At 54.7% G+C, this 24,347-nt stretch overlaps 1 protein-coding gene across 1 annotated transcript in view; it reads right to left on the reverse strand.

Moving 5' to 3' along the window:
* The window catches only part of ADAMTS2 (ADAM metallopeptidase with thrombospondin type 1 motif 2), a 229,405-nt gene that overhangs the window by 8,039 nt on the left and 197,019 nt on the right, over nt 1–24,347 (reverse strand). The window contains exons 11-21 of the mRNA XM_029941147.1: nt 16,440–16,585; nt 14,645–14,820; nt 13,916–14,049; nt 9,732–9,855; nt 8,830–8,910; nt 6,483–6,649; nt 5,445–5,604; nt 3,493–3,625; nt 2,573–2,780; nt 1,264–1,393; nt 493–582 (exon numbers count right to left, since the gene is read on the reverse strand). Of these exons, the coding sequence (XP_029797007.1) occupies nt 493–582; nt 1,264–1,393; nt 2,573–2,780; nt 3,493–3,625; nt 5,445–5,604; nt 6,483–6,649; nt 8,830–8,910; nt 9,732–9,855; nt 13,916–14,049; nt 14,645–14,820; nt 16,440–16,585 (1,549 nt within the window). The remainder of the gene's footprint in view (nt 1–492; nt 583–1,263; nt 1,394–2,572; nt 2,781–3,492; nt 3,626–5,444; nt 5,605–6,482; nt 6,650–8,829; nt 8,911–9,731; nt 9,856–13,915; nt 14,050–14,644; nt 14,821–16,439; nt 16,586–24,347) is intronic.

The raw sequence follows: 24,347 nt of genomic DNA on the forward strand, positions 1-24,347 counted from the left end.
GCGCACGGGCGCCGGCGGAGCTGCACGCCCCGGGGCGCCGCTGGCCCCGCCTCGCTGGTGGGCGGAGTCTGGAAGGGGACCGGCGGCTCGCACCCGGACTTCCGCCCTGCAGCGCCATCTTGCAGGGCCGCCGCCCAGAGAGGCAGTCACCCAGTGGTCACATTTGCACTCCGGCCTCTGGCCCCTCCAGCACCAAGACAGATCTTTGCCCCTTTACACACCATCACCAACCAGGTCCCGGCCCCCCGACAAGAGGCCAGCGGCCCCGGGGCCAGGCCTCTGCGGAGGTGGGCCCTTTCGGCCTGGCAGCCGGCTGGCAAAGGAGACGGCCGAGCACAGAGGCCCGGGAGAAATCAGATTCAACCGAGAGAGCGCTCAGGAAGAGTCAAGGAAGTTTTCCATAGAAAGAGAGGAGGGGGGCCCACGGCAAGCTCCACAGGGCGCCCAGCATGCACTGGAGGGCAGAGGCAGAGTTATAAACGGGCCGGTTACTTGACGAGGTCTTCTGCACTGGCGAGTCGGGGTCCGGTCGGGACAGCCACTGAACCACGTAGCTCTTCTTGGAAGGATCCGAGATGTTTCCTGGAGGGGAGAGGAGGGGCTGTGGCTGCTGAGGTCCCAAGCTGGACCCAGCGCCGTCACCCAGGCAGGAGAGGCTCCACAGCCCCGCCCTAGTGTGGCATTAGTCCAGGCCCACCTCCTGCCCTCCTGCTTATTTCTGCGTTGCTCCCACCAGCCCTACCGGGCCTGCTCCCCAGGAACGTGGATCTATACCCCTGCCCAGCTGGGCGGGCACAGCTGACCTCCCTGAATGCCCTCCTTCATAGACGGGATTCACGGTGGGGTCTACAGCTTGAGGTGTTTCTGCGGCCCAGAGAGGTGACGTTCATCGCTCTTGGCATGGGGTGTGCACGCAGGCATGTTCTGGGTGTTCAGAAGGCACTAGGCACCCCCAGTTTGCACAAGTACCCCCTATTCCCCCAGGCAGCCCTGCTCACATGGGCATGGCCGCCCCATTTGGCTGAGCCTCACTGTGTGGCCACCATGAATCTGCCTCCCAGGCCAACCTGGAGCACCAGGAAGGGAGTCCCTTCCATTTCCGACTGAGGAAAGGTCCTGCCCTCAGAGGGTTCTGCTTCTCCGCCCAGTTCACAGATGCTAAGTCTGGCCAGCTGTGGGGAGAGATGTGTTTGCCTGGACCAGCCCCCTTCACTCTGGACCCACTGTACACTGGGGGCTGGGACGGGGGTGGGGGTGCCTTACGTGGACAGGGGCCCAGCCGGCAGATCCTGGCTGTCTCAGGCCGTTCCTCCTGGCAGTCCCCGAAGCTGTCATCCGCGGTTCGGCAGAGCACTGGCCGCTCCTGGGTACCGTTGCCACAGGTCACTGAGCACTGCAGGTGGAGAGGCACCAGTCAGGGTCCCCCTCCCGTGATTGGCTGGGCCCGAAAGAGCTCCCCATGCATGTAACCCTGTAACACGCGGAAGGTGGTGAAGGGGCACAGGGTAGAGGATGTGCTGGAGGCCTGTCCTGCCTTTTCGGGCCTCCAACAGCTGCCACCATGTCCCCAGGCTCCACCTCCCTGCTTGGGGACTGGCTGGCAGAAGCCATCGCACCCAGACTCCTGGCTTGGCACACAGCTTGGCCCAGCCCGGCCCAGGGAGAATTCTCAGGTCCTCACCGTGTGTGCGGGGAAGGGCTGACTTGGCAGACCTGGATTGCTCAAACCCTGCAGAGTCCCAAGGAAGGCCTGCTTGCAGGCCTGGCCTTGGGGAGGTCTGGGGAACCCAGTTCATGGAGTGTTCTCTCTGGTAAGGTGTCTGCGAGTTTGAGGCCTGACTCACACTGCCCCGGTCTGGCCGGTGAGTTTGTATCAGCTGTGTGACGTACGAGGTTCCCACCTGACTAACCAGTGTCAGCCACACAGTGAAGACCCCGGACACCCGGACTCGAGTGGGCTTCCCTGGCTGGCAGCATTCCATATCACGCACCGTTGCTGAGAGAATCAAGTGCATCCCTGGGAGCCCAGGGAGGGGATACCTCGGGGATTTGTGCCTGGCTTCTTCTGGGCTTGGCCACGCACTTTTTCCCTTTGCTGACTGTACTCCGTGATTTCACTGAAATGCCCTGTACCTGTGAGCACCACGACTTCTGAGTCCCGGGAGTCTTTGCAGTGGATCAGTGAGCCTGAGGCTGGTCTTGGGGATCCCGACCCTCCCCCTGCCCAGGCCTGCTCAAGTCAGCTCAGTCCTGCCCCTAGGCTGCTCCTACAGCCCCTGAGACCATCTCACGGTTCTTCCCAGCCCAAGTTCAAGGCCTTCCTTCCTCACAAGAGAGCAAGCTCAGCCGGCCTTCTGTGCCCTCCGTTGCCTAGGACTCCAGGCTCCTGTGGCACCTGGCAGCCTGTACCCTGCACAGGGTCTCCCAACAGAGCACCGACCATGCGGGCCCTCTGGTGTCCCGACACCTACAGGATGTGCCCCGGGGCAGGGGCTGCCTCCAGACCCAGGTGGAACGCCCTGGCCACCTTTGTCCCACCCAAGCTTGGTTTGAGGACACAGGTCCCGCTCACCTGGGACCAGGGTCCGGTCCGCCAGCGGCCAGGGCAGAGCTCACGGTTGCAGGCCCGGCGGCCCTCGGGCCGGGCATCGTTGCAGTGTTTGGTGTGCACGGAGCGCGTGGCGTTGTTGTGCAGCAGCTGTATGCAGCGCACCGCGCGAGCCTGCGTGCCCGTCCGCCCGCAGCTCTGGCTGCAAGGCTCCCATTCCCCTGTGACCCACCTGTGGGGGCAGAGCGACAGGTGAGCCCTCCCTGCCCCCCACAGAGCTGCCTAGAGCAACTGCGGGGTGGCCTGCTTCCCACCCCCATCGGGCAGCTTCCCCTGTTCCCACAGAGATGGCCTAGAGCCTGGCCGTGCCTCTGTCCGAGGTCCTGCAGGTGACAGTCACCCACTGCTGCTCTGGGTTGGGAGCACGAAGAGCCCCAGATCTGTCCCTTCTCAGCTTCCGCTGACATCACAAACCCTCCAGGGTGTCAGCGTGGACTAGGTCAGCACCCACCCCTGAACAGCCTCCACGTGCCTGTTTACTAGCCCTCTTCTCCCCTGGGGGAACCTGGGCCAGAGGGTCAAGGCCATGGCTGCTGCAGTGAACTGCCAGGAGACAAGTACCACCGGACCAGAAGCAGGGCCAGTACCCCTGAGCCTCAGTTTCCCCAGGTGCACATTACCACTCCTCACAGTGTCTAAGATGCACAGTACTGTTTCATCACAGCGGGCCCGAGGCAAGGGTGCGCCGTATACCCTACGGCATCTTAGACCCTGTGAAATGGGGGGCGGGAGGAAGAATCCACCACATGTCACAGGGGATGTGAGGCCCGGAGCTGCTCAGAGCCTGGGACCCCACACCCCCCTCCACAGGAGCCCCGGGGGTCTGCCTTCTCCTGCCTAATGGGACTCTGGGCTGGGAGAGCCGGGCGGCCCTGGGAGCTCACACTGGCTGGGAGCACTCCTGTGGGTTGCAAGCCCGGCGGATGGCTTTGGGCTTTGTGAGGGCGTCACAGAAGCCTCGGTGCACCATCTTGTGGTCCAGCCTCCGGCGGCAGCCATATTTGGTGAACTGGGAGCCTGAAGAGAGAGAGCTTGAGGGGGTCATGGGGCAAGTGTGGCCTCCAGGGGCCGTGGAGAAGTGGCTCCAAGGGCAGCTTCAGCCTCCTTCTCCCCAGCCTTCTGATGGGGTGGGAGGTGGGGCAGCGTGCCAGAGCCAGGCCTTGGAGACATGGGGCCTCGTCCCCACCCAGCACCCCAGGCCGAGCAAGGGAGGAGGCCAGGGGGAGCGGCCACCTTGTCCCCTGGCCCCTGAGCTGCCTTCCTGGGGGCAGGACAAGAGGCTCTACTTCCTCTCCACCACTCAGCCATTTAGTTCGTCTTGAATTAACATACATCAAGGACTTGGGATGGGCCCAGAGGTGGCTAAACGCAGAAACATGGCTAGGACAGCCGTTCTCACATGGGGGGGATTTTGACATCTGCCAATATCTGGGACACCTCGTTGTCACCACTCAGGGTAAGGGGTGTGATTTGCATCTAGTAGGTAGAGGACACAGATGGTGCTCAACATCCGACAACGCAGGGGCGGCCCCCACGACAACTGCACAGCCCAGTATGTCAGCAAGTGCAGATCTTAAGACCCAGCCTGCGAGCAAGACAAGAGAGAATGTGGCTGGACAGCCTGCTCTAATCTGGGGGTCTGGAGGTGTCCCAGAAAGCCGAGAACAGAGGGAGCCTGATTTAGTGGGAGGGCAGCAGAGTGGCTCCTGTGGAGGAGGTGGCCTGTGCAAAGGCCCTGAGGCAAGAGCACAGCATGTCCAGGAAAAGCACCTAAGGCCAGTGTGGCCAGGCCTGGTGAGCAAGGGGTGGGGGCACCAATGGAGTGGGAGAGGTCAGCAAGCTGCCTGGACCACAGAGGCCGTGAGGAGAATCTTGTTTACACCCCAAGAGTAGAAGAAGCTGCTAAAACTGAGTGACACCAGAAAGGGACACCAGGAAGGGACCTTTAATGGGTCACTCTGGGGGTGACAGTGGACACACAAGGGCCAGCTGGGGAGCAAGAATGAGCCAGGACTGGGAAAATGGGTCCAAGAGACACATAGGAGAGAGAGTCAGGAGGACATGTTGCCGAAGTCCAGGGAGGCAGGAAGGTCAACAGAATGTTGGGGTGCCATCCACCCAGGAGGGAGCACTGCAGAAGGAGCCGTCCACTTGCCTGGGCCCCAGGATGGGTTTCCCCTGCTTTGGCCAATTCCTTTCTGTCCTGGAGGTGTGGGACCCCGTGTGGCACCTGAGGGTAGTCTGTCCTGGCCACCTGCACCTGCCTCTTGTCTCATCCAGCTCCCAGGGAGCGATGACCCCATAGGGTGGACCAGAACTTCCTGCCTGGCTGTATGGCCCACCCAACTGAGGTCCAGGGCAGGTGGGACCCCTCTGCACGAAGCCCTGCCCCAGGAGGGTTGGGGGGTCTCACTGAATGAACATGGGGAGGGACCTCACAGAGGGGGCCCCTCACCCATCCCCAGCACAGCCAGAGTCCCTCCTCACCTGCCTCGGGAGGTCATGGGGACCCACCCAAGCCGCGCACACACCAACTCCTGCTAGGCCAGCCCCTCTGTCCCACCCCAATGCAGGTCCACACTGGCAACATCCAAGCTCCCACGTGCCCTTCTAACTGCCTTTGGCCTGCTGCCCAGAGTGCCCCCTTCCTGCCCACCCTCTGCCCCCTCCCAGGCAGGTGGCTGCCTTGCTCTCGGGCCCCCAGGGCCAGTCTTCTCGTTCTTGGCACATCCCTCAGGGCTCAGTGAGCAGGGCTCGGGAAGCCCTTTGCCAAGAAGACCCCCTCCTGCTCAGCCCCGAATGCTCTGGGGCCCCAACTCCCGGGAAGGCCCCTCACCTCCACCGCAGGGCTTGGAGCACGGAGTCCACTTCTTGAGAGCCCACTCATAGCCCACAGAGTCGTCCTCCAGCACGTTGTTGCCATCCACGTTGAGCGAGTCCTCGTGGATCATGTACTTGTACGTCAGCGAGATCCGGGCGTCTCCCTGGGGGATGACCTGCGCCCGGAGACGCCGTGAAGGCGTCTGCCCGGCTGCCTGCCCTTCCTCAGCTGCCAGTGCAGAAGCACACGCCGGCTCTCATCGTGTGCGGGAGATACGTTCTAGAAAGTGCCCCAGAGCGCTGAAATCTCGGGGGAGCCCCCCGTCAGGATGCTTTCGCCGGATGCAACTAAAATGAACTCTCAAAGGGCGATCAGAAAATCAAACCCCATGGGGCACCTGGCTGGCTCAGCCAGTAGACTGTGTGACTCTTGATCTCAGGGGTTATAAGTTTGAGCCCCGTGTAGAGAGAGTACCTAAAAATAAAATCTTAAGGGGAGCCCAGGGTGGCTCAGGTCATGATCTCACAGTTCACGAATTAGAGCTCTGCATTGGTGTAGAGCCTGCTTCCGATGCTCTGTCTCCCTCCCTCTCTGCCCCTCCCCCCTTGCTGTCTCTCAAACATAAATAAAAACAGTAAAAATAAATAAAAAATAAAATTAAAAAACAAAAAAGAACATCAAGGCCTCTCGGGACTCTCATCACTGGGAGCCGTCTTGGCCTCAGAAGAGTTGGGGTCTCTACTCCTGCTTAGGGACAAAGTAGAATGTGACCTGGGTCTGATGCTCTAATGGCCTGAATCCTGTGGGTCACTCCTGGGGCCAGGTTTGGATTGGACGGCGGACATGCACAGGCATGATGAGAGGTGGCCATGAATATCACTTGGAGGGGAATATTGAGACCCTCAGAGGGGAGAGTAGGAGGTCACCTAGTCGGGCCCAGGGTCTCATGTCTCAGGCTCCATGTCAGACGCGGAGAGAGACCTTCGGTTCCCCAGGCACCCCCCTCCGTCTCTCCTCACCGGCCCCCAGTGGGCGGCCCCGACCTCGACTCACCAGGACAGTGATGGCGCCGTGGAGCGGGCCCATGGTCTGCAGCGTCTCCCGGCCATCCTCGTCCCGGTGCTCCCACTCCACGCCCATAGCGATGAAGGATTTGGAATTGGCATCCACGTCATTCTCTTCATTTAAAATGAACGTGCCTGTCTCCAGGTTCTTGACGGCTGGGAAGGGCAGAAGACAGCCCCTGCCACAATCACTCAGGGGCAGGAGCCGGGCGCATGGGGGAGAGGCTGGCTGGGTGCACGGGTTTGACTGGTCAGGGGAGCCGTGGGGAGCGAGCTCCCCTCCCCCAGGGGCTGGTCCATGCCAGTGATGGCCCAAACCACCCGGGGAGCCCTCCTCGCCCTCTGCTGCTCAGATTTACCCCCAGCTGGGCCCTTTCGCCCAGCCCAGGGCCCTTTCCTGGACCTGCCCCCACAGGCCCCGGGGGGGCAGGGGCCTCATGCCACAGCTGTCAGGGCCACCTCCCTGTAGTCTGCATGGAGCACTTGGACAGCCACTGCCCCCCGCACCCCCCAGGCTTCCTGAACGCAGGGCTGGGGTGAGGGCCTCCTGTCATGGGGTGAGCGTATGTCCAGCTGAAAAGCAGGGTCTTCTCAGCCCAATCCCGTGCCCCATCAGCTCCCCACACATCCTCTGAGGCCTGGCTTGGCCAGAGGGTCGCATGGGCCACCAGCAATCCCCCTGGATGACTAGGTGTCCAGGAGCCAAGGCCCGGCAGGTCAGGAAGCCCCACGCTTCCCACTGTGTGGAAGGCAGCTACTGGGGGGTGCGGGAGCTGCTGGATGACTTTAGGTGGGCCACAGACAAGGCATGAACATCCGGGGATCACAGAATGAGGAAGCTGGCCTCCGCACGAGTCTCCCGTCATTCTCCGTCCACACCACGAAGAAAGCCTCAGCAGGTGCCTGGAGGTCTTCCCGTGCAGGGAGACGGGGCTCGGACCTGGAGCCTTCAGCAGGAAACCCCTTTATTCATATTTATTTATTTATTATAATGTTTGCTTTTTTTTTTTTTGAGATAGAAATAGACAGTCACACATAGTGTGTGCAAGGGAGGGGCAGAGAGAGGGAGACAAAGACTCCGAAGTAGGCTCCAGGCTCTGAGCTGTCAGCACAGAGCCCGATGCAGGGCTCAAACCCACGAACCGTGAGATTATGACCTGAGCTGAAGTCAGACGCTTAACCAACTGAGCCACCCAGGCGCCCCGAAGCCCTTTAGTTAGAAGCGCTTTTCTTTTGGTTTTCTTTTGGGAATCAACTTTTAGATTCACCTTCCATTTAAGGCAAGTGGGACTGGGTTTGTATTTTGGATAGCAATACAAAGTTTCCTCTTAAAACAGGGAAGAAAGAAAAACGTGCTCTCTTGTAATAAGAGACGGGTGTGTTTGCCATGTGCTGCTGGGGGTGGGGGGAGGCGGACAGCGGCAGTTTGAGAGCCTCTGACTGAGTCCAGTCTCCAGAGCATGAGGAGGAAGGTGCGGTCCCAATGGGGAGAAGGGACTTGTCCAGGATCTCCCCAGGGACTCCCGGCATCACTTCGGACTTCAGCCCACCCAGGAGGTAGGGCCTGCGTGTCTTCAGGGGTGGGTGAGGACAGGCGAAGCCCTGCGAGGCAGTTTTGGAGGGCACAGAGGGCACAGGCAGCCAGGGGCTGCCATGTGGGAAGGGGCACACAGAGTTGTTAGAACATCCACATTTCCAAGAGATGCCAGAAATCCCTATCCCAGGTAGAATCTCTTGAATTTCAAATTAAACTAATTGAGGGGTCACCTGGGTGGCTCAGTCAGTTGAGTGTCCTACTTCAGCTCAGGTCATAATCTTGTGGTTCATGAGTTTGAGCCCCGCATTGGGCTCTATGCTGACAGCTCAGAGCCTGGAGCCTGCTTCAGATTCTGTGTCTCCCTCTCTTTCTGCCCCTCCCCTGCTCACACTCTTTCTTTCTCTCTCAAAAATAAACACTAAAAATAATTCAAACTAATTGAAAATATGCATATGCAGTTTGTGAGCCCCTCCTCAAGCTGGTCCTGGTGCCTTCTCGTTGGTGTGAGGACCCTGTGTGACATCCAGAATGTCGGGGAGGGAGGGCCTTCCCCCTGGAGATGGAGGAATGGGTAGGCAGTCGCCATTCTGTGGGCTGGGGGTATGGTGTGTTTTAGACACATGTCCCCCCACAGCTGCCAGAGGAACCCTCTGATCACCACCTGGGCTCTCAAGCAGGAGGTGACCCTGGAAAAGACCCCCCAGGTGGGCTGAGCCTGACCTCTGACCCCTGGGCCCGCTAGCCATCCCCAAAACCACCCGGCACAGAGATGCTGCCCCGCCTGGGCTCCGGGACTCACCCAGGTGGTGGCTGGAGGTGTCTGCCTCTTGGATGAGCAGGTGCCTGGCCCCCGCAGGGATCTCAAACATCTTGATGTAACCTTTGTTGGCATGTGGGGAGACAAAGCCAAATGAGATGGAGGAGGCCACTGGAATGCAGACGGCATGAGGAGGGGCCAGAGGGCCCTATGTTCTGTGGGCTGTGACCGCCTGCCCAGACAAGGCCTGATGGGGAGCCACTCACTGTGTCCCAGCTGGCCAAGGCCCTTCCTCTCCTCTTCAAACCCCAGGAGCTCCCTCAGCCCCCTCTGCTGAGAACTTGGCAGGAATCCTGATGATTCCTGGAGGCAGGGCTGGGCTGCAAGCTAAGATGCATGTGTGGGAGGGAGGCCCTCAGCAAACTGCTTGGCCCCTGGGTTCTCGTGGGGCCATGGAGAGCGTCATCCCCACGTCCCGGCGCTGGCTCTGAGTGAAGGCCATGGCCTTCTTTTAAGAAGCAAACCACAGTGGCTTCTGTCCGTTTCAGACAGAGTGCATTTCACCTGCTGCAGGCCCGCCCAGAGGTCTGTCTTCCCAGGGCTCAGGTGGGCCGGGACCCCCGTTCCCCAGCCCCATCCTGTGGCTTCGCAGTCTGTCCAGGGAAGTCCTGTGAAAGCTAGCTGGTGGCTGGAGTGGGGAGGCAGGGGGCAATGGACTCAGGCCCCTTGCTCTCAGATAATGTGTCCTGTGCACATGCATGTCAGTGTTGTCTGCCCTGACCCGTGAGACCCGGTCCCCATTCCCCCGATTCCCCATCCACCCTGGGGCCTGGCTCAAGCTGCAGCTGACTTAGGATTCTCCCTCCAACTTAGGCCACCCCAGTGCCCTGCAGGTGCTGCAGACACTCAGGACCAGGGACCGGGCCAGGGAGGGGCTCACTCACCAAGCTTCTTGGGGGAGCGTGTGAACGTGCCCTTGACCACTTTGCAGTGGGTGTTGTCCCCTCCGCACACGCCACACTTGTCCTCCTGCTTGCTGGAGCCGATCACTCCATCACAGCCCACCTTCTGCGGAGGGAGGGGGGACAGTGCGACTTGAGAGCCCTCCCCACATGGGCCCAGGGGCCTGATCTGCCACCTCCGGAGCTCAGGCCTGCACCTCCCTTATCAGTTCCCGACGCAGAGGAAGGAGGCCCCGAGTGCCCAGCCCCTGGCTGCACCTCATTTGCTCATCTGCACAGTGTACCTCAGAAGGCTCTGCAGGGCCTAAACAGGGCCACCCCCCAAGACTGGCCCGGCCCGCTGGCCCCTATATGAACCTTTCTGTCCCAATGGCTGTCAGTCAGACCCGGCCTCTGCCCTTCTCACAGGGTGGCCATGCAGTGCGCTCTGTCCGAGGTTCCCACCCAATGCTCAGGCGCACGGGCCCCGGCCTTTGAACTGCTCCGAGAACACATTGTCCCCTGTAGTCTGTCTCAGGGGTGCCTGGACAGGAGATGACAAGAATCGGTGACAATGTTGCCACTGTTCTTTCAATAGATTGTCTCAACATCGCCCACTCCGGTGTCAGAAAGTATTCCACAAGGAGCAGGGATGTCCCCTTTCCTGGGACCACCTGGCTAAGGTAGTGACAAACTCAGATTCTCTTACTCGCCACAGCTCTGGCGGCTCACGATTGCCGAGGCCAGTTCTCCTAGCTCGCCAAGGAGATGGGCTGTCCTCTGAGCTGGGCTGCTCCCTCGGCCTGTCTGAGCCACAACAATACACTGTTTGCCTAGGCTGCCAGGAAGCTCAGAGCCAATTTACCCATCAAGGTCATCCTACCACCTACCTCTAGAGAAACCCACTTCTCCCTCTGCTCTTCAGTCTTTGACTTTTGTCTTACGAGAGCCCTTTAAGGCCAGGGGCTCTAGATCACATGGGGTTTACAGGGCATGAGTCATTTCTGAAGGCATGGCTAGATGTTAATGATCTTTGGGTTTATATCCAATGATGCCTTTGGAATCAGTTTTGGAAGTGTGCAAGGTGAAAACCAATCAATACAATGAATACGATGATTTTTATTTTAGTGATTCCTGGCGGGGGTGGGGGGATTAGCAAAGGAGGACAACGTGATCTACTGGGAGTTGGGGGGAAGACCGATGGAAACACAAGTCTTTAAACGTGCAGAAGCCTGAGGAGAGAGCACGCACCTGCACCTGCCGTTTCTAGGTGTGTGGTCTCAGGGGCACACTGCTCCAATTCTGAGTTTGTGTGCACGTTTGTGACACAGAGCAGAGCAGCACAGCCTGCAGGGGCTGTCACTGGGGGTGGGAGGAGATGGTCCTTGTAAGCAGTCACAGGCTGCCTTCAGCAGGGGGGAGGGGAGCGGGGAGAGGCCAGGATGGTAACACTCCCCCGGAGGAAGGCTGCTCCAGCTTCTAGCCCGAGAGGGGATCAGTGCTCAGTTTCTTACAGAATAAACCAGAAGCTAAAAGCTTCGGAGATGTAGAGGCAAGTGGGTGCCAGCGCAGATGTGCGCCAGGCCCAGGCAGCCAAGCAGCATCTGGAAGGCGCTCTCCCAGACTCCCGGACTCCGAAGCCCAAACGAGAACCAGCGCTGATCTAGAAGCTCTTTGTTGGTTCATGTGCTCATGTGCTTGCAGCCCATGAACAACCCAAAACACAAATTAGAAATTCAGCTGGTTGGAAGGGAAGGAGGCTAAAACTGGAAGTAGCGTGCTACATTTCAAGGTGAGCAAAAGGAAAACAGAATAAATCTGCTTGAGCTGTCAGAACTTGAGAGATTAAAATCCTGTCACCATTTCTTCTTAGTTCTCAGACACGTTTCCCTCCACCTTTTGTTCTTCTGAAATCAAGGTCTATCTAATCACAGAGGATTGCCTGCCATCTGCAGGAGTGGTTTTGTCTGGGCACCTGTCAGTCTGCTCGGGAGCCTCCAGCTCTGACAAGTGTCCACAGACTTTTAGGAGACACCGCTTTAACATTCAGTCATGTGAACTAGGGGGAGAATGATACGGAGACGTTAATGGAGTAGAAACGGCTAATGAAGATCAGGGTCCTCTCATGGTTCTGAAATCTCGCGTGAGATCCTAACGGGGTTGGCCGCTTGGGCTGGGGATGGCTCACGTCTCCAGGTGGCTTTGTGTGGCTGCTGCCAGCTCAGTCCATGCCCAGAGAGGCCTGACAGCTGGACTGTGCTTCAGATCAAGCCCGGTGGGAGATACTGGCAGAGGTCCTGGGGTATCTGTCACACGGGGCGGGGCTCTTTCCTCCCTCCCCGTCTGTGATGAAATCCTACGCGTGAGTCATCAGATCAGGAATGATGCTAGCCAATTTCAATCTCTGCCTTTCTCAGTGCCATTTTTGTATGACATACTTAGTAGCACCCTACTTCTTTCTCAGGGTAGTGGACTACGCCCTTTATCAAAACAAAACGACCCCTCGAGCCTCCTTTAATTCTTGATACCCTTTTCATTCCCTGCTCTGTGTGTGCGCGTCTTTCTTCTCCTGACACTTCTGCTGTCATTTCACTTTCCACCTTCCTGAGTCATTGTGTTTTGATATCCCCTAATTGACAGCATCCAGTTGGATCTTACTTTTGACCCAGTACAAGATTCTTTTAAAAGAAGGGTTGCACGTCTCCATGTATCGTGAGGACTCGGTATTTCATCCTACTACTGCCCACGATTTCCGCGGGGTTCCAATCTTTCTGTCTCTTTTGTTTTCTAACATTTGCAGTATGATCATATACATATGTGGATGTAGACTTTTTCCCTAGGGATGCAAAAACCTGTCATCCTGCTGTTATTCCTTCAAAATCGCCATTAACTGATGAAATACTTAGTCTGTTCTTCTTTGTCCATGATGCCTATGGCTTGTATTAGTCATGTTTCTGAAGCTTTTCTGGGTCTTACTACGCTCTGATATCTTTAAATTTTTTATGTTTTTTTTTTTTTTGAGAGACAGAGAGAGGCAGTGTGAGCATGTGAGGGTCAGAGAGAGAGGGAGATACAGAATCTGAAGCAGGTTCCAGGCTCTGAGCTGTCAGCACAGAGCCCAATGCAGGGCTCAAACCCACAAACTGTGAGATCATGACCTGAGCTGAAGCCGGACACTTAACCGACTGAGCCACCCAGGCGCCCCTGCTCTAACATCTTGAAGAACGTGCTGGCCAGTGAGAGGCTGCCCTTCCCAGAGTGAGCCAACTTTTGGAGGCAGCAAAGGGCTATTGTGGGGGGAGCACGCCTTTCACATGCAAACCGACAACCCCACAATCGCCCCCTTTATCTGCCTCTCACACACCAAGATGACCTTTCCCTGCCTGAAATCATCCCAAGGGCAGGGACCAGGAAACTAGGGATCACCCCCACAGTCCGGAGCCTGCCTGGATTACTCATACTAGCTAATCCTCAGCGGTCTCTCCTGCCCTGTCTTGCCTTTCCCTGGGAACCCCCAGGAAAAGCTCTGGCTGAAGCGGCCCCCCACTGCCTTCTACCTTCTGATCAAACCTGGTGCTTCCCCTTGTGGCCCTGCATAGTGAGGCTAGCCCTTCCCTCGGCAAACTGACACATTCTTCCTCAAAGGCACTGCCCTCTCTGTGTGTCACTCAGTCACCTCCATTAATGAAAACCCTACAGGATAAAGGAGACCCTGCGCCTTTGTTTCTCAGGATTTGGCTTCACTAACTGAGCAGACTATGAAGTCTGGCCCCCCAGCCACGGCATCAGACAGGAGCTTCCCTCCCGGTGGGCTGGGGCCCATGTGGGTGCAGAGAAGCCCTGAGCACAGGCCCAGCGGCCCCGCACCCCAGCTCCTTGCTCTTCTGGCCTCACCCTCTCTCTGGGGTGCCTGCGGTGTTCCACGGGGCTTTCTGCCCGAGCCTTCCTTGCAGACCTCATCTCTCAGCAAGACAAGCCTGAAGTCAGGCCACAATCAGTCGCACCTACTCAGCCCCGCCTCCCAGATGCCCTTGTTCCAGGTGCCCCTTCCGACACCTTGCACGTTTAGCTAACTCAGTGAGACACCACAGAGCTGATACCCTGAGCTCGCCCCCCCCCCCCCCCCCCCCCCCCCCCCCCCCCCCCCCCCCCCCCCCCCCCCCCCCCGCTGGCCTCACTGCACTCGCCTTGCACTCCCCGCGCACACAGAGGCTGAAGGCGTCCTTGTAGGAGCAGCGGGTCCCATCGTGCACCATGCGCTTCATGGACACCACCTCCCCGGTCTCCTTGGACTGGCAGTAGAGGTGACATCTCTCCTTGGCTGGAAGGGAAGCAGTGGGGTTTGGTGAGGAAGGCCGGCTGCACCTTTCGCTTCCTCCCGGGTTCGCTCAAGAGGAGCACCGTGCAAGGGAGAAGCTCTCGTGAGAGTCTTCTCAGGGTCCTGCCCCTGGGACCGGGACAGAAAGTGAAGGAGGGCAGGTGGCTTTAACCCCCACGCCAGTGTGTCCTTCTTGGGGCCTTTGACCCTGGGCGATTGCACTTGGAAGACCTTTTCCCAACACAGCCGGGCTGATGTTAGCACAGATCCCGGAGGCTCTGACAGCCTTTCCCTCCGGACTGCATGCCCCCTCCGAGAGGGGTTCTATCTGCTCTGGTTCCCACTCCCTGGACTGCACACACTGGGCCCACAGGATGGAGAGAGCACAGCAGGCTCGTGTCCGGCCGCCTGTCCCTGCCCAGTGCCTAGGAGGCACAGGAATTATATGTTTGACATTCCAGGACTGGCTCCCGCAGCTCCGGCGGCTGGGGGTGGGCTCTGATGACAGCCTGGCATGGCCGATGGCTTGCCCTTGGTGGCACGGGCAGCACAGGACAGTGTGAGCCGTGCCCGCCGCTCCCCGTCCCCGTGGGCTCACCGTCCCGGTGCTCATGGGGCAGCCAGTGGTGCTGGGCATCGCCGTGCTCGAAGTACAGGTCCCACTGGCGGCACTGCTCCTCGCGGAAGTCAGCCAGGGCATCAGGGCAGTCCTGGGAGTTGCAGAGCTGGAAGTCATAGGCAAGGCCGGAGCAGGTGCGGCCCCCATTGGCCGGGCTGGAGGAGAAAGCGAGGGCCTTTGCAGCTTGGTGCCACCAGGGGGAGAGGCTGGCACTTGGGTGCTGCTTGTGGGATTGGGGGTGGGTGGGCTCCGGAGTGTCAGGTGTGGGGGGACAGCTCCGCAGAGTGTCAGGACCCAGCCCTGCCCTGCTGCAACACAGGCCCTGGGCAATCCCTCTGGGACCCCCCACCCTGTGGGCAGGAAGCATCAGCTGGGCCCGGGGGCACCCTCTCCTTCCAGCTCCCGTCACTGAGACTATGAACCAACAGTGGGCTGTTGACTGGCTATTAGGGTTCTGCCCTTCCTGGGACATTAGTCTCAAGATGGAGGAGGTGGGGGAGTCTCCTTCACATCCGGGCCCAGGCCCGTGCCTGACATGTGGCAGGAACCCAGAGGGCATTTCTGAAACCGCAGGATCTTGCACAAGTTCTCAACAAGGGTCACAGCGGACACGGTTCACTGGCTTTTCTCCACCTCAGAGACTCTGAGCAGTGCTCATCCACGAAGCGCTGGCCCCACGCATGGCAACAGCAGACAAGGCACCGCCGGTGGGCCAGCAGGTGCCTCTGGCAGAAGGGGCGATGGAGCATGGGCGGGGCGGCGCTGAGGCTCCACCTGAGACTCAAGCAAAGGTCGTGCTCTGCACATGTGAGGCGGTGCCACATGCGGCCATGTGCGGCTTAGCAGAGGGACACTCCAGGGTCCTCCCTGTGTGCCATGTCCTGGAGGAAAGTCCGAGGAAAGAATGATACAAGAAATGGGGAGAGAAGCAAGAGGCCTTGGTGTTGGATGGGGAGCGCGAAAAGAAGGAGCAGCTCTGAGATTCATGCCAGGGCCACTGGTGGGGCCACAGAGAATGGCACCAAAGGGCGTCACCGGGAGAGGGGCAGGTGTGGGATCCAATTCCCAGCAAGTGTCTGGGAAACAGCAGGAAGGAGGCCTACCGCCTCCAGCGGAAATCGAGGCTAACTCGGAACTAGAAAGTGAGCTGGAGGGGGAGGGGGAAGGGGGTGATGGTCATGGAGGGGGCCACTTGTGGGGAGCAGCACTGGGTGTTATATGGAAACCAATTTGACAATAAACTGTTATAAAAAAAAAAAAAAGGAAAGAAAGTGAGCTGGAGGATCAGGGCAGATGGGGGAGGGAGACCAAGCAAAGAGCCTGTGGTTTTGCAGTCACAAAGTGCGGAGGGCAGAGGACACATGGGGACTCGGTCTAGTGAGCAGGGCCACGCAGACCTGGAGCCCGAGAGGGCCCTCCTCCTTATCCCCATTTACGGTCTCTATTATACCTTACTCCAGCCATGCCCTTGACCGAGAAAGGCAGAGGAAGCTGGCGTCTGAAAGTGGGTGTGGACTAGTCTGGGGGAATGGCTCCAGGCCCGGTTTCCTGGCCTCACGGCTGGCTCCGCCCCTGCAGGCCCTGTGGCCTGAGGCATGACCCTCCCCTGTGGGAGTCTCTGCCTGGTCCCAGAAATGGTGGGAGGACACCCTCTGCACCGAGGCTGAGGGGGCGGGGCAGCCACAGGAGCCCTGCAGGGCGGGGCCAGCCGGCAAGGGGCCTCGGGGACCTCAGCTACCTCACGGGAAGGCGGGAAACCGCGCGGCCAACTCACTGCGGGTTGTCACACTGGCGGGTCCTGAACTTCACACCTGTGCCGCAGGTGCGTGAGCAGGAGCCAAACGGGCTCCAGGCGCCCCAGTTGCCATCCCGTTTGAGGATGTCAGGTGTCAGCCAGATGCAATGTCCTTTAAAGCAGTGCTGAAAGAAAGAAGGCCACTCCTATGATCCACCGGCCCGGGGCCACTCCGTCGCCCCATGCCTTTCCACCTGCAGTTCCTCTGAGAGCGGCTTGGCCCTAGAGGTTCTGGGAGAGCCGACCCCGCTCGCCCTAGACATTCAGAGCCCCGGCGGGAGGCGCAGCGAGGGGGAAGACACCCTGCTCCCCCTGACCACCGCCCTGGTCTCCCAGCATCCTCGCCGTCTCGTCCAGCCCGCTGTGCTGTCCCCTCCGCCGGAGCGCACCCCGCACCGTGTCCCCGCGTGAAGCCCGCACCAGGCACATCATAAAGATGCAACCGGCCGTCAAGCCAGTGCCTCCAGGGACATACAGGATCTACGCCTGTTTACGTTCAAAAGGCAACTTCAAAGGCATATAATGGAAATGAAGGTCAGGTGACAAGCCGACACCCTAAAAACGCAGGAATACAGTGAGTAGAAGGAGCTCGGGGAACACAAATCCACGACCTGACTCTGGTCACACCACTCCCCGGCCTGTCATGGGGAAGATGCTGATATAATTCAGGGCCATTTCAGGGAAAAAAGATTACAAAATTTAAAATACTAAATCAGAAAATGGAATACTGTCTTAGCAGAAGAGAAGCCATCACAAAAAGTTGAAGATTTAAAAAGGGCCCAATACCACAAACAGCCAGAAGTAGAGAACAATGATTTTTTTCAGATACACTGACTGTCACAACTTTTCATAACATTTCCTGAAATTCTTTTAAGGTCTTTTTTTTTTTTTTTGAGAGAGAGATAGAGACAGTGTGAGTAGGGGAGGGGCAGAGAGAGAGGGAGAGAGAGAATCGCAAGCAGGCTCTGCGTTGCCAGCACAGAGCTCCATGCCGGGGCTTGAACTCAGGAAACCATGAGGTCATGAACTGAGCCAAAACCAAGAGTCATACACTTAACCAACCGAGACACACAGGCGCCCCCTTTTCCTGAAATTCTGACGGCATACTCGTCCATCCCCTCTAGGCAGGACCTGTGCTGACGTACCCGAACAGGGGCCCCACGGACCCCAGGCACCCTGGCTGCCGTCCGGTTTCAGGATGTCATTTGGTAGCACTGTTTTCCGTGTTGAGAACAGAAAGAAAACACAGCCACACCTCGGCAAATGTTTTCTGTAGCTAGTTTGGCTGCATGATCCTGCAACTACTCAGCTCGCCACTGGGGCAGAACAGAGCTACAGGCAACAAGTAGGTGAATGCAGGAGGCTGTGTTCCGATAAAACTGTTTACAAAAACAGGCAGCAAACGGAAACAAACATCTACGGGGACCTGTGAGGAGCAGGTGAACCCTCCCCTCACTAGGATAGCCACAGAACTGGTGAAAATCCTTTTTTAAAAACCAACCACTCGAAATATCTAGAGATTGTTCTAAAGTCGATACAACAAACAAGAGAAATGATTATTCAAGAATGTCTACTAGGGGCACCTGGTGGCTCAGTGGTTGAGCACCCCACTTCAGCTCAGGGCATGATCTCGCGGATTGTGAGTTCAAGCCCTGCGCCAGGCTCTGTGCTGACAGCTCAGAGCCTGGAGCCTGTTTCGGATTCTGGGTCTTCCTCACTCTCTGCCTCTCCCCCAGTCTCTCTCTCTCTCATAAATAAATAAACATTAAAAAATTAAAAAAATATATTAAAAAGCCCAGAGGCAGTGGTGTTTACTGAGGATAAAGAATAAAATTAGCTCTCAACAATAAAGGTAAAAAAAATATTCCCACACAAACAGAATTCATTGCTAGTAGACTGCCTTGTAAGAAAATAACTCAAGGAAGTTATTCAGGCTGAAAGCAAATGACACCAAAGAATAATTTGAATTCTAGAAGTTTCTAGAAGAAACACAGACGACCGAAACCGATTTAATAAGATAGAGAAAATCAGAATAGACCTATAACAAGCAAAGAGGTTAAATCAGTGATTTAAAACTTCCCACAAATTATAGTCCATTCCCAGATGCTTTCTCTGGTGAATTTTGCTAAGCATTTAAAGAAAAATCACCAGTTCTTCAAAAACTCTTTTAAAACATAGAAGAGAGAAGAAATTCACCCATTCATTCTTGGAGGCTAGCATTACCCTGATACCAAAACCAAAGACCATTATCTCTTATGAAAACAGACAGAAAAATCCTCAACAAAATCCTAGCAAACCAAATTTAAGAGCATATTAAAAGATTATACACCGTGACCAAGTGATGTTTATGCCAGGAGTGCAGGGTTTAACATCTGAACGCCAATCAATGTAATAAGCCATATTAACGGAATAAAGAATAAACTGTATGATTGCTGCAAGACTCAAAAAAAAGTAATCTGGGAACATTCAACATCCTTTCCTGAAAAACACACACACACAAACACACCCCAGACAAGGAACAGAAGAGATTTCCTCTATCTGATAAAAGACATCCAGGAAATACACACAGCTAACATCATGTTTACTCACCAAGGGATGAATGCTTTCCCCTGTGATCAGGAACTAGACTTCTAATCGACATTGTACTGGAAGTTCTAGCCAGGACAAGCAGCCAAGAAAAGGATCAAAAGGCATTCAGATTGCAATGGAAGAAGTAAAACTATCTCTACTTGCAGATGACATGATCTTATATAGAGAAACTCGCAAAGAATCTGCTGAAAAAACTATTATATCCAATAAAGAAATTCAGGGAGATTGCAGGGCACAAGATCAATATAGAAAAATCAACTGTTATTTCCATGAAGTTTATTCTATAAATAAAGTGAATGTGAAACTGAGAATCTATCTATAATAACATCAAAAAGAAGAAAAAACACTTAGTAATATATTAAGTAAAAGAAGTGCAAAACATGTACACTGAAAATGACAAAACATTGTTGAAATAACTTAAAGCTTCAAATAAAAAGAAAAACATCCCATTTTTATGGATCAGGCTGTCGATATGTTGACACTCTAGATTCAATGTAATCCTGTTGCAGAAACTGAGAAGCTGCTCCTAAAATTGATATGGACACATCCTCGCCAACACTTGTTATCTTTTTGGTTCTAGCCTTTCTGACAGCACAAAGGACTGGGAACAGCCAAAACAATCTTTAAAAAGAACAAAGTAGGGGCACCTGAGTGGCTCAGTCGGTTGAGCATCTGACTTCATCTCAGGTGATGATCTCACGGCTCACGAGTTTGAGCCCCACATCAGGCTCGCTGCTGTCAGCGTGGAGCTTGCTTCAGACCCTTCCCCCCTTGTACTCTCCACTCTCAAAAATAAATAATAAATCTTTAGAAAAAAAAGAAAAGAACAAAGGAGGAAGACTCATGCTTCTGTATTTCAAAACTACAAAACGACAGTAATCGAGACCCTGTGGCCCTGCCATAAGGAAAGACAAATCTATCAATGGAACAGAATGCAGAGTCCAGAAACGAGCCCCTACATGCCATCGGCTGGTTTTCAACCAGGATGACAGGGTGATTCAATGGAGAGAATTGTCTCTTCGATTGGTGCTGAGACACCGGGGTATCACACGCAGAGGATAAAGCTGGATCCCTACCTCACACCTCACACCCAAAAATCAACCGAAAATGGGTCATGAACCTAAATGTGAGGGTTATACTCAGAACACAACACAGAAATACGTCCTCTTGACCTAATGGCAATGATTTCGTAGATACAACACCAGAAGTACAGGCAACAAAAGAAAAAACATAGGTACACTGGACCTCACCAATATTGAAACCTTTCATGCATCAAATGATACTGTCATGAAATTGAAAAGACCACCCACAAAATGGAAGAAAATGCTTGCAAAGGTTACATCTGATAATCCTGATATGGGACCTGTATCCAGAATATATAAACAACTCCTATAAATCAATAATAGAAAGATGAAAAGGTCAATTAAAACACAAGCAAAGGATGTGAATAGGCATCTATTCCCCTAAAAGATATATATCTATATATCTATATCTCTGTCTATATATATGATTTGCCACTAAGCACATGGTGAAAAGGTGCTCAATATTACTAGGGAAATGCATTCAAAACCACAGTGAGGAGGCGCCTGGGTGGTTCAGTCCATGAAGCATCTGACTCTTGATTTCGGCTCAGGTCATGATCTCATGGTTCGTGGGTTGGAGCCCCCAACCCGTTCAGGCTCTGTGCTGAGTGTGGAGCCTGCCTGACATTCTTTCTCACTTTCTCTCTCCCTCTGCCCCTCCCCCACTCATGCAAGCACGCGCATGTGTACTCTCTCTCTCTCAAAAACCAAACCAAACCAAAAACCACAACAAAATAAAGACACTTCACACCCACGGGAATGGTTACAAGAAAAACACAGAATATAACAAGTTCCTGCCAAGATGTGGAGAAATCAGAGCCCTCACAACCTCACAACAACGCTAGCTCGAATGTAAAAAAAAAAAAAAAAAAAAAAAAAAAAAGGTGCAGCTGTTTTGGAAACCAGTCTGGCAGTTTTGCAAAACGTGAGACACAGAGCTACCCTACGAGTCCACATGCCACTCCCAGGTACATATCCAAGAAAAGCAACACATCCACCCATAACTCACACAGGAATGTTCATAGCAGCACTTCTCATAAGAGCTGAAAAGTAGAAACCATTCAGATGCCCATAAACTGATGAACGGATAAATAAAACAGTGTTATCTCCACAATGGATTATTAGCCACTAAAAGGAATAAAGCACAGAGATACACATTACAGCATGGATGAATCTTTGAAACAGTATACTAATTAAAGAAAGCCAGACACAAAGGACACGTATTATGCAAGTCCGTTTATATGAAATGTATACAGAGACAGAAAGTAGATTGGTGATTGCTCAGGACTGGGTTGGGGGCTGAGGGGAGAAGATGAACCAGAGACTGCTAAGCAGTATGGGGCTTCTTTGGGGAGTGACAACAATGTTCTAAAATTTGGCTGTGGTGATAGGACTCCATGCATATCTTGAAACACACCTGACTTGGCGATTTTAAATGTGAATCACATCTTAATGGATTCAGGTGGCAGGAGGCGTGGGTCTGTGTGTGACAGCTTGCATACCCTGGTTTGAGCAGGTTGAGGGAAATATTTTCTTTATTTTTTTAAGTTTATTTATTTATTTTGAGGTGAGGGGGGCAGAGAGAAAGGGACAAAGAGAATCTTAAACAGACTCTGCACTATCAGGTGGGTCTCGATCTCATGAACCACGAGATCGTGATCTGTGCAGAAATCAAGGACCCTGACACTTAAATGACTGGGCTACCCAGCTCCCCTTTATTTTTAAGTTATTGATAATTTAGATAAGCTATAGGTGGTGTCGTGGGAACACAGAAATGATCAAATCTGGAGAAACTGGTATTCACTTTGTTTTCTGATGTGGATTTCAGGGCATTTCAAGTTTTCTACGTCAGAGCCTGATTTTAAATGGTCTGTGCATTGGCAACACTCCGTGATGGCTGACGTCGACATTCTTACTTACTGCAGGGACAACATTCTGAGCTTCATGTTGCCTTTGATGTTCTCAACATTTCATGTCAAGTCAGAAAGAAGTTTAAATGCTTTTCCAATGTGTCACCCTCCTTCGTTAACTGGATTGTCAAACGTTTCAGGAGCCTGTCTCTTCCTTCCCTTTGATATTTATCTCTTCCTCCTAATAAATGGCTGCGTTGGGTTTGATCTGAAACCTTTTCTTGTTACAATTAAATTTTTGTGTGAGTTAAAAATTGTTTTTTTAACATTTATTTATTTTTGAGAGAAAGAGACCCAGTGTGAGCGGAAGAGGGGCAGAGAGAGAGAGGGAAACACAGAATTGGAAGCAGGCTCCAGGCTCTGCAGCACAGAGCCTGATGCAGGGCTTGAACCCAGGAGCCGTGAGATCATGATCTGAGCTGATGTCAGATGCTTAACAGCTGAGCCACCCAGGCGCCCCTACAATTAAATTTTTGAAGTCGGTGTTACTTCTCCTGATTTCTTTACTCTTTTTCCTCCTCTTGTCTTCTATTGATTTTTATCTGAATTTTCTTTAATACATCAATTTGAAAATGACAACAGACAGTGCCTTTATGCTTCCGTCCCAATCAGAAGTCTGTGATTTCTTCCTTATTTTCTTGCTGAAGAGTTCCAAAACAACTTTCGAAGTTGTAGTTCAAGCGGTGCCTTCAAGCTTCATCAACGTTTTGAATAAACTTTCTGCATCCATTTGCACTCAGCTTTCTCTCCCGGTCTCTGAAAATTTATTTTAGCACCCCTTATATTTTGAAATCCATATGCTGTGAGGCGTGGACAGCTTTTTAACACGCAGACCATCTGGTTACACTTAGCCTTTTTAAAGAAACACCCAAGTTGGATCTGTGTTTAAAGGAGCCCATCTGCAAGATACACCCCAGAAGCAAACATAAACTGCCGCCAACACGGAAGCCGGCGTGACCTCAAGTAGAGCCTGAGGCATCTTTTCCGCAAGGATCTGAGGACAGTGAGCCGCATACCGCGCAGATTCCGCAGTGACCCTGAGTGAGTTGGCACGGCGGTGGCCGGAGTGTCTCCAGACGCTACTCCTGCCCCTGGGCAGCTACAGTCAGTAACTTAACTGGACACAAAAGATACCGGGACCGTGTACATAAGCCAGGAAATAGACCGCAAATGCAGCTTCTCCTCAACCGAAGCCCCAGAGGACCCACTGCTACTCTAACGCCAGCGCGAGAAGTGTATCGGAGGGGAAGGGGCTGTGAAGAGAGAAGTGATCTTAATTGATTAGTTAAAATAAATGACTTCTGCAGACTTTATGAAAAGGCACGATCCGCATCGTAAGGGGTCCAACGGAAGTGGAGGCACCAGAGCAGATGCATTCGAAGATGTGAACTCACCCCTGCCCTTCTCTCTAAACCTTCCTCGGGCCCTGATACGGCAGGATTCAGGCTGGCTCTTTAGCCTGGCATCAGAGCCCCTGTGTGACCTGCTCCTACTCGCCCCTCCTGCGTCAACTCCCACCACCACGCCAGGCACCCGGACGCTGACTGCTCTTTGGAGAGACCACACCTGCCTTCAGAAATGCTGCTCCTCAGAAAGGCCAACACTCTACTCCCTTCCCCCACACCCAGGGCAGCAGACGCCAAAAAGCCAACCCTCCAGGACTGAGGCTCTCATTCCCCCGGCCACCAAGCATGTTGGTTGCTCATACTCACAGTCAGGTCCCTCTTCAGGTAATGCCCCCAGCCAAAGAGTGCTGCCTAGCCCAGGGTTAGTCACGCCTCTTTCCTGGGGACAGCCGTAGCCAACCACGGGTCAAGTCTGGGTGCAGTCTGAAAGGCCAGCCCTGAGCTTCGGGTGGGGTCTGGGGAGACCCGTACCATGGCTGTATTGCTGTCTGATGCCTCACTGTCCCCACAGATGGGGACAGAGCCTGCAAGCGTTCCCCAGGGAGATGCCTGCAATTGGATCTCTGTGTCAGGGTCCATTCCAGGGGCTGCCACCTCTGTACCCACGTCACTGCTATGCTTCCCTCCTGGGTCTCCTCTCTCAGACAGCCCCCTCCTTGCCTCCCCTACCCTAGTGCACATCTCTGCTGGGGAGTCTGCCTCAGCCCTTCCTCTCTCCCTCCTTCCTCCCTCCCTCCCTCCTTCCTCCTTCTCTCCTTCCTTCTTCCCTCCCTCCCTCCTTTGTTCCTTCATTCCTTCTTCCTTCCTTCCTTCCTTCCTTCCTTCCTTCCTTCCTTCCTTCCTTCCATCCTTCCTTCCATCCTTCCTCCCTTCCTTCTTTCCTTCCTTCCACAGGCCTCT

The sequence above is a fragment of the Suricata suricatta genome, chromosome 6 (assembly GCF_006229205.1).
Source record: "Suricata suricatta isolate VVHF042 chromosome 6, meerkat_22Aug2017_6uvM2_HiC, whole genome shotgun sequence".
Lineage (NCBI taxonomy): Eukaryota > Metazoa > Chordata > Mammalia > Carnivora > Herpestidae > Suricata > Suricata suricatta.